At 43.4% G+C, this 9,653-nt stretch overlaps 1 protein-coding gene across 2 annotated transcripts; it reads left to right on the top strand.

Moving 5' to 3' along the window:
- The first annotated feature begins 917 nt into the window (after positions 1-917).
- Positions 918-9,387, top strand: LOC311034616 (transcription factor Sox-19a-like). Of its 2 annotated transcripts, XM_084042505.1 has the most exons (3): positions 918-1,967; positions 2,760-2,816; positions 6,633-9,387. In XM_084042505.1, exons 1-3 carry the CDS (start codon positions 1,279-1,281, stop codon positions 6,901-6,903), a joined length of 1,017 nt encoding a protein of 338 aa, XP_083898631.1. In that variant the 5' UTR covers positions 918-1,278; the 3' UTR covers positions 6,904-9,387. The 2 variants fall into 2 exon arrangements, with proteins under 2 accessions (XP_083898631.1, XP_083898632.1); XM_084042506.1 differs by lacking the exon at positions 2,760-2,816.
- The last annotated feature ends 266 nt before the right edge of the window (positions 9,388-9,653 follow it).

Genomic DNA, 9,653 nt, shown 5'->3' with positions numbered 1-9,653 from the left:
TGGGTCAGACGGCTCGAAAAAAAATCGCAGACACAACAAGTTAATTCGTTTGCTGAAAAAATTACCTTTTTCCCCTCTATGGACTTCTAATGAGCAGCCTACTTTTGTTAGCGAGTTCATGTCTGAAGTAGCTAATGTAAGGGCCAATCGATTATGGACACCAGTGGTGGAAAAAGTACTCACATGTTTTACTTAAGTAAAAGTATCAATACTGCAATGTAGAAATACTCTGTTACAAGCAAAAGTCTGGAATTCAAAAGTACAAAAGTATTGGCATCAAAATGTACGTACGGTACCAAAGGTAAAAGTACTCATTATGCACAAGGTCCCATTTCACAATTTTTCAAAATAGCAGATCTACAAGCTCACAATGCGTCGCATGTAGATCTGCTATTCTCAAATGGCTGAAATGTATATAGGGCTGAGGCGCCGGCGGTTATCTTTTGTAATAATAATAAAAATCTACAAATTTGCCTTTGTGATGGCACTGTAGGCTAGAGAGGACGCATAATTAATCAACGCCACTCCCAAAATACATATAAAGTTTGGGTCAGTGTTGTGTTAAATGTCAAAATCATAAATATGACAAAATCATCAACAGCCTGGTCAAATAAACATTCTATAAGCCCAATAATTTCACCCGAGATAATCACAGAAACCACTTCAAAGACAAAACAACCAAATTAATTCTCTCAAATGAAACTTTTCTCAATTGGTCGTCAATCCTCTCTCTCCATCAACAAGTGCTCCCCTCTCTCTCTCTCTCTCTCTCTCAACCGTCCCGCCCCCCCCCCCTTTTCACATGCAAATGAGCACGCGCGCGCACGGTGGAGCTCGCTCTCCCATTGGTCGGCGGCGGGCGCGAGCGCACGAGAGAAAGAGAACAACTTTTTCTGTCAACACGAGGTTCCATTCAGTCTGACCTGGAGCTGCAACAAGTGGTTTATACTTCTGTCTTCTCACCCCGATGAATCACTGACTGTCGCTTTAACTCAGCTTTCTCATGACTTTTTAGCTATTTTAATTCTCCGTATCGAAGCGGTTTTACTCTTTTAACGCAAGATTCGACAGTTCTTTGTTGAATTTCGAATCATTCTATTGGTATATCGTCTTGTTGGCAGGTGTCCTTAAAATATTTAATTAGTTGATTCGAAACAGCCGGTGCGCAGCGCGCTCTGTGGGAACACCTGGCCACAAAGTCGCCAGGTAAACCAGGCGACTTTTAAAGGCTCTTCTTTTCTCTTTTAACTTGGTTTTATACACTTTAACCAACGCAAAATGAACATGTACAGCATGATGGAGCACGAGCTGAAGCCCGGCCAGCAGCACCAGAGCCAGCAGCAGGGCATGTCCCCGGTCACCATGGTCCCCGGCGGGGGCAACATGGCCTCCCAGCACCCGGGCTCCAAGACGGCGTCCTGCGGCCCCCCGGCCGTGGACCCCATGGACAAGGTGAAGCGGCCCATGAACGCCTTCATGGTGTGGTCCCGCGGCCAGCGGCGGAAGATGGCCCAGGAGAACCCCAAGATGCACAACTCGGAGATCAGCAAGCGGCTGGGCGCCGAGTGGAAGCTGCTGACCGACGCCGAGAAGCGGCCGTTCATCGACGAGGCCAAGCGGCTGCGCGCCGTCCACATGAAGGAGTACCCGGACTACAAGTACAAGCCGCGGCGCAAGACCAAGCCGCTGCTGAAGAAGGACGGCATGCAGGGGGGCCAGCAGGGCATGAAGTACCCGCTGTCCGCCGGCGGGCTGCTGGCGGCCGCCGCGGCCCAGGGAGGCTCCCATCCCGGGAGCCCCAGGATGGACAGCTACGGCTGGGGCCCCGCGGGGGGTTACGCCGGCATGCAGGGACCGGAGGCGCTGGGCTACACGCAGCAGCTGCACCGCTACGACCTGTCGGCCCTCCAGTACCCCCCTGCCGCCATGGCGGCGCAGAACTACATGAACGGGGCCAACTCCTACAGGTGAGAATCGTAGGACATTTGTTTTTGTTTGATTGATTGTAGCCGCAAGCAACTCTTAGATCCTGTGTTTTAATATCTGGAAGCTAGAGTTGCAATACCCAACCATTGACAGCCCATACGTCCAAACTGAAAAGTCAGATCTGATTGTATTAAATTACATTAAACTCACCAACATTGCAGCTGTATGAAAAGCTTGGATTATCCTCTTTCTATCTGCAAAGTTTTTGTTTCATAAAAATCCACCATAGACAATGTTATGAGCTACTTTATGCAATAAATTCCGTGCAGGTGATACGTTTTCTAAGTGTTGGAGGTTGGAAGCGCTCGTTGTAAATCACTAAACTGTCCATCATACCACCTGTATGTCACAAAATGCAGGAGGCAGCAGGACGTTGCGTTATTGAAAACGAGCGCTTCCAAACACTGACACATGTAAAAAAAAATAATCACCTGCACGGAATTTATTGACAGAAAGTAGCTCAAAACATGTCTACAGTGGATTTTTATGAAACAAAAACTTTGCAGACAGGAGGATAATCCGAGCTTTCCGTACAGCTGCAATGTTGGCGAGTATAACGTTGTTTAATTAATACAAGCAGATGGGACTTTTCTTTGGCTGTATGGGCTGTCAAGGGTTGGTATTGCAACTCTAGATTCCAGATATTAAAAAAAGAATCTAAGAGTTGCTTGCGGCTAAGTGCAAGGGTGTTGTTTGGGGTCCCAGTGTTCGATTTCTAACCGAAAAATTCAGTTATTTGATACATTTGTCTTTGCAAATTAATCTGACTGTAGATCTGATCTGAGTGCATCTCAACCCGAACCCACGGCCGTCCAGCTAGCCTACTACATGTGAGTGACACACAGGAAAATGTGGAAAATTAGCCGATCTACAAGCTCACAATGCATTGCATCAAGACTTGCTGTGAGCTTGTAGATTGGCTATTTTCGCTAAATTGAAATGGGGCTTATGAGGGAGCACTTTTTTTTGGCCAACCCTTTTCTGAAATTGGGCCTCTTGGATGCATGATAGCACTTTGTCATTTTGTAAAGAAAAGTAAAGTGCTGTGCAAATAACGCTGTTATTCCCAGGCCTGGGTGTGTGTGCTGAACATTCCTGGGTGGTGTTGCCAATTTAGTTATTCCAGAACTGGTCATTATAAGCAGCAAGAAAATTGTTTGAGTTCAGGTTCTACAGGTGCAGCCAGTTTGCGTAATGTCTTGTGTACATTTTAAATACAGATCAAACTCTGAATTTTATTAGACTGCAGGCCTAAAATATGAACTTCAAGGGCTAAAGTCAACTTAGATTGGGCCTAACCTTTCATAGCATTGCAGGAAAAAGGGAAAACCCTTCCCAAAATCATGCTTTTGACATGTTCAATTATTTCAATTAAACAGTGGACAGTAGTGTTGATGTATGACCAAATTAGTTATTTTCATACCAACAGGTCCCATTTTCTATATGCTCACAAGTTATTTTTGTGAAGCTGGGACATATTTTTGGCTGAAATTTAAATGCATGCAAATATATTTTGCAAAGTCATTAGACCTTCTTAAAATTCTATGGAGGTTCTTCATTTGATCAATTTGACAACCCTCTCTAAAGAATTATTAAAGTTAGTTGCCAATCTGATGATATTCTCACTGCTTGCCACCAAATTGGATTTCTTTTTAGTTGTCATTATTGACATGTCAATTTAATTAGGTTTCCCTTCAGAATGTAACAAAGTTTAAATACGTTGTTGGTAATAGCTTTAAGATCACATCTATCAATATTTTAATTTAAACAAACTAGTAATGTATATCATTAACATGACTGATTACAGATGCTAATAGTTATTTGAAATCTAAAATAGACAGAAAATAATATATAATAATAATAATAATATATTATACCCAAAACAAATAACTGAATAAATTAATAAATTCAGACTAGGATTGAAAGTGGCCTGCTAATGACCAATAATTGCTAACACATTTTTTTCCCCCAATGAACTCATTAAACCTTCGGTAAACACCAGCAGCATGAGTAGAATCTTATAACATCTTATTTATTAGTTTTCTATGTAGACTTGTTTAGGGTAGTGAGGAGTGTTGGTCCAATTCCCTGCACAGCACCACAGTGGCCAGGAGAACTTGGTGTGTGGTCCTTTACCCTACCCAGAATGCCTTGCTACGCCTCTGTGAAAAGTTTCTTTTCAGGACTAAATGACGTCACACGGTCAACGGAGACGGTTGGGGGGGGGGTCTCCACACAAAATGTTGTGACATAAATGTAAAGATTATCCTCACTGTATCATCAAAAAGGCTAGTTTTAAGACTCTTATGTTATTTAGTCTTTTAACAAATTTATGATTTTTAAGATGGCAAAGATGTGATTAAGAAGTAGTATATGTTTGGGTTGTTCCAAGTTATGCAGGTACTAGTCAAACTTGTTTGGGCTTGTCCCCTGTCCCAAGCGCTGTGCACAAAGTCGATGCCACATGTAAAGCAACAGATTCCACCGTGATGGATAGATATCGCCTGAGTGCTTCTCCACGCTTTGGACCCCGAATGGAGTTGAGCCTTGTTGTTGAGAATCAGGCTAATTTAAACCCCATGTGGGGGTGCAGGTCTTATAGCCATTTTCGGTGCTAATAACTTGACAAGAGGTTCACAGCTAATTTTGACCTCAAAGATGAATTATGCTCAGAGCATGAAGGAAGGTTATTAAATAACACAAAATTAACCACTTGACCCATCTACTTAGTTGACTGGGGTCTGTTTTCGTTCTACACTTAAATATCTTGGCTGAAAATGGCAGATCTACAAGCTCACTACGCCGTCATGTTGCAAAGCATTGTGAAGCTTGTAGATCTGCTATTATGGCTGGATGTTCTGCCCCAGAATAATAGGATGTCCATGTGGTTTAGGAACTACGTTATTAAAAAAAAACATCAACATTAAAGTAGTTCTTTGTCCACAACGCTGTGGGGAACATTCTGCGGCCCTCTCGTGGGCCCCAGAGCCACAGGTTGAGAGACAACGGCGTTAAAAAAAGGAACCATGCCTCAAGTACCACTTACAAAAAACATTGCTGAGCGAAAAACATAACCATGATGCACGCTATAGTGATTCTTGGCTTGGCTCTAAGTTGTTTTGCAAAAAAAAAACCTGCTCAAAGTCAAATCTTTTCACTTGCTGTCTAAACACGCTTAAGTAAATAAATCCCAAATCCCGAGCTATCTGTGCTTTTAGACGGCGTTGAAAAGACGAGGTGTCTGCGACGGTGGGAAAAACAGCAGGTTTGCAGGTGGCGGTGTAAACTAGGCCAGCGCTGATCCCAAGATCAGTCAAATATGCAACGGGGCTCGATCTCCCTGATCCCTTCCTTTTGTATGTCTGAGCACGCAGGTGTACGGCTCTCATTATGATTAATCTGTGTTTGCTGGTTGGGAACTGACTGCACCGCAGTCTGCTCAAACACACTGACTCACCAAGGGAGTGTTTTTTTTAACTTGAGTAAAAGTAGCAATACCACAACAACGTAGAAATACCATGTTACAAGTTGAAGTATTGTATTTATATATTTTTTACCTGGGAAGGGCAAGGCATCAAAGTATACTTACACTTCCAACAACAACTTGTTGGTAGTTTAAATTGTGTTTGAAAATAGCAGATCTGTAAGCTCACACTGTATTGGATCGTGATGCGTTGTGAGCTTGTAGATTGGCTATTTTTAAATGGCCAAAGTATAACATTGGGCTTATTTAGTTTATGTATGTTTTGTACTAAACCTGCAAAGCAACTGTCAAACAATGAATTGCAGTAGAGTAAAACATACAATGTTTGCCTCTGTAGGTGGAGTAGAACCTTTTATTTTTACAGTACTTTGAGTAAATGTACTTAGTTACTTTCCACCACTGTTCACCAGCCTGCGGCTTTTGTGTGCATTTGTGTGAAGCGGAGAGAGTAGTTGGCACGCTTAAGCCAGGAAGGCACGCTCATGCAGAATTGGGCTCTTCCGTTCCTGGGCAAGCCCTGACTTCCTTCCACCGAGAAATGGTTGCGGTTGCTTTGGATTGTCTTAAACACGGTTCGGGAACAATGTTGATTTTGTGTTTGCTCAAGGCAAGGAGTTACTTAAAAAGAAAAAAGGGTGTTTCTGTATTGTACAGAAAGGAAATGTGACTTTTTAAACGATAACATTTTTAGGTTAAAAGAAATGAGTCTTGAGTGAAGTAATTACTCCCAACAGGCTTCTTTTAAGATGAAGACATCAATGAGACAAATCAAATTGTTAATTATTACAATAAATAAATTAACATTCCCGTGTCAATTTGAAGTTGTACACTGCTGGGTCCTCAGTAAAGTTCATAGTACAACATTTAAGTCAGTCTACAGCCTCAATGCAAATGCATGAAGGGTCTTCTAAAAGTTGTCTGGGTCAAGTCTTTTGGTCTTGTGGTACACTGTTGGTTTCTCATCGATTTGCTCAATCACGAATGCCCTTTTATTACTTGTGGTTCAAAAGCATTCTTATGCATGGCACCCAGTTCATGTCCTCTCTAACCAGGGCACGTGTTGGGCTACATATACTGTAAAATCCATTACACTGCCATATAACAAAGTATAAAACTTGCGTGTTCTTGTATATAAAGTCTAAATCTCTTCCTCTTCCAACAGCCCCATGTCGTACGGCAGCAGCCCTCAGCAGCCCAGCCCCGTCACCATGTCCATGGTCAAACCCGAGCCCGTCTCCCACTCCCACTCTCCCCCCACGGGCACCCCCAGCCACCACAGAGGGCCCATGCAGGGCGACATTAGGGACATGAGGGACATGATCAGCATGTACATCCCCGGAGGGGACGCCGGCGACCCCACGGGGGCACAGCGGGGATACACCAGCGTCCAGCAGCACTACCTCAGTGGGACCGTCCCACTCACGCACATCTGAGGAGGAGGAGGAGGAGGAGATGATGGTTGTTGGGAGCACTGGGAACGATGGGAGTGAAGACTGGACTGTGCGTTCGTTTCGTTTGTGTACGGAACGAGGGGAGGGAAAGGGGGCAGTGTGAGCGGATAAGGGACAGTTCCCCACCGAGGCACATTTTTTTTGGGACAGTTTTGTGACACTAGACTGAAGGCTGTGTGGATGCGTGAGAAATGTAAGGATGTACATACACACACATACGCTTGTGCATTGCGCATAAGACACATGACAAACACTACAAACACACACACACACACACACACACACACACTGTGGTCTCGTGGTATTGCAAGCAGTGACTATTTTTTTCTTTTAAATAAAGGGCTATTTTTCTACCTCTTCATGTTTATGTAAGACTTAACATCCAGCCCCGCTAGACAGACACACACACGGCCAGCAGAAACTCTTCGCCTGCCTATACGGTCAAATGGACATCCCTGCATGAAGGACTTCTGTACATAGTTAGTGACTTTGTTTTCGTGTACAGATGTTGTCATTTTGTCTTATATTTGTGAACTCGCTCCTATTCACACAAATGCCTGTTGATGATGCCTCGTGTCGGCACTTATGACAAGGCCCGGGTCCTCCAAATATTACTCCATGTACAGTCGTACCTAGTCGTCCCTAAACCCCTCGCTTCGTCACACAGGACGTGTGACATTGAGGTCCTTGTCAGCAGTGTTTGATAACGGGCACACATGCTGACAAGATGTCAGTTTATATAGTCTTTCCCCTTTTTTATTTTTTTACATTTGTACGGTCAGGGAGAGCTATGGGGTGAAACTTATCTCGAGTGTCCGTTTCAGCGTAGCGTCAGTCGTCAGCGGTACCCCCAGAAGTCCTGACACCCCAGCAGATGCACCCCTATGGCAGTGGTGGTTCTCAACCCTTTTAGTTTCAAAGGACCCCCCCCCCCCCCCCCCCCCGTTTTGTGTGCATTAGGGGGGCTGCCGACCCCCGTAACTCGGAAAGTGTATGAAATGGAACCGAATGGACTTTTATGGGTCTATTCGGTTCCATTCGTACACTCACTGAGTTACAGACTTGTAAGGGTCCATTTTGTTCGTCACTTTAGCAATACTTTTAGCCCCACTTTGAGAACCACTAGCCGTAGAGCACCCGCAAAAAAAACTCTTTATGTGAACCAGGTCAACCGGTTCAAACCTCCGGGCCCGTGACATGCAAATCACGTGACCCTCCAGGATTCCGGTGGTCCGATGTTCGGGCCAGATGAGTTTGGGGGGGGGTGGGTATGGAGGGTGGTCCCTCTTCCAAGAGCTCAATAGCAGCTGCTCATTACACCGTAAAATCCTCAGTGTTCAATTTAACTCTGAAGGTGTACAAATGGGACCAAATGGACCCCTAAGAGTCTGTTTGCCAAGGAATGTAGAAGTTCTGTGAACCTATAGGATCAATACATCATCCTGTATGAGGGGAGGATCGCAGCTTGTTCAGATTTGTTATCAAATCGTGTTGGTTTATAGACATGACATTTAAGTGTCCATTTGGTTCCATGTGCAACTCCAGTATTGTCAGTTTTGCATGTTGAGAAGCCTCCCTAGTGTTATCTAATTCTGTGGGTTAACTTCTCACCTTGTGCTGTAGTGCAAGGTTGCCTTTCCTACTGGAGGTACATTAACACTCGCTGTTGGATGCAAAGAGGGAGCAGGGAACCAACAGAACTTGAATGACAAGAAATATATATTTTTTACAAGTTTGAACTCTGTGCCTTGGGGGCTTTTGGTTCACTAAAGTGCTATTTTATATATAGTATATTTTTGTGATTTATAAACAACTCAATCCCGTTGGAGGACATGGTAAAAAAAAAAAGCCTGTTGGACAATCGTCACTGTATCCAATGGAAAACTAATCTAGTGGTTCTCAAAGTGGGGTCCAGGGACCCTCAGGGTTCATTGAGGGGGTTCGCAATTGGATCCTTACAGCGCTAACTCTGAGAGTGCACAAATCGAACCAAATGGACCCTTACGGGTCCATTTTGTTCCATTTGTACACTTTCAGAGTTATAGGGGTCTTTGACGTTAAAAAGTTTGAGAACCACTGAAACATAGGATTTTAAGAATTCCAAGTGTGTTCCGATATTCACTAGTGGTGCACGATTTAGAAGTTACTATAGATAACTGGTACTCTGACACTCTCGACACCATAATGACAAGTTTAATGTTTGAGTGGGAAAGATGTGACTGCTGATCTTTTCTGCTGCCACTGAGTTTTAAATGTGCAGCACAATTATAGTCTACTAGGTTGAATTTGTTTGTTGTTTTGTGTAAAATGTTCTTTTTGTTGTTGTTTTTGTTGTCCCAGCCGGCAGCACCCCAAGTTGCTCTTCATTTTAATTCCACTGTTGTCTGTTCCCTGCACTAAGCAGGCGTTGCTTATGTTTCTTATGGTTTGAATCCTTGATTAACACAATAAACATTTTGTATTCAATGCTGCATTCCCGTAAAATTTTTACTTCAAACAGAACATGAAAAGTTTAGCTTTGTTTTTTTTCAGAGCACAACTGAATTAAACAATGTAACATTACTTACTTTTTTTTTTTTTAGGACCTATCCATTTCTTTCAAGCCATTTCATTTGACCACAAATGAAGGGGACTGCGAATTGTTTGAAATCTGCATCTGTTTTCTTATCAGAACACACTTGGGCCTAAAAGTTAAGATTTTGCCTAATCAGTTTTTCAAAGTTAAAGTGTTT

This window comes from Gymnoscopelus microlampas (assembly GCF_963454915.1).
Source record: "Gymnoscopelus microlampas genome assembly, chromosome: 19".
NCBI classification, from domain to species: Eukaryota; Metazoa; Chordata; class Actinopteri; order Myctophiformes; family Myctophidae; genus Gymnoscopelus; species Gymnoscopelus microlampas.
The sequence above is the reverse complement of the archived record's forward strand: the minus strand, read 5'-3'. Positions and strand labels throughout refer to the sequence as shown.

Coding starts and splice junctions, on each gene's coding strand:
- LOC311034616 (XM_084042505.1), top strand. CDS start 1,279: ATGAACATGTACAGCATGATGGAGCACGAGCTGAAGCCCGGCCAGCAG. Junction 1,968..2,759: donor AACGGGGCCAACTCCTACAG/GTGAGAATCGTA, acceptor ATCTGACTGTAG/ATCTGATCTGAGTGCATCTC. Junction 2,817..6,632: donor GTCCAGCTAGCCTACTACAT/GTGAGTGACACA, acceptor CTCTTCCAACAG/CCCCATGTCGTACGGCAGCA.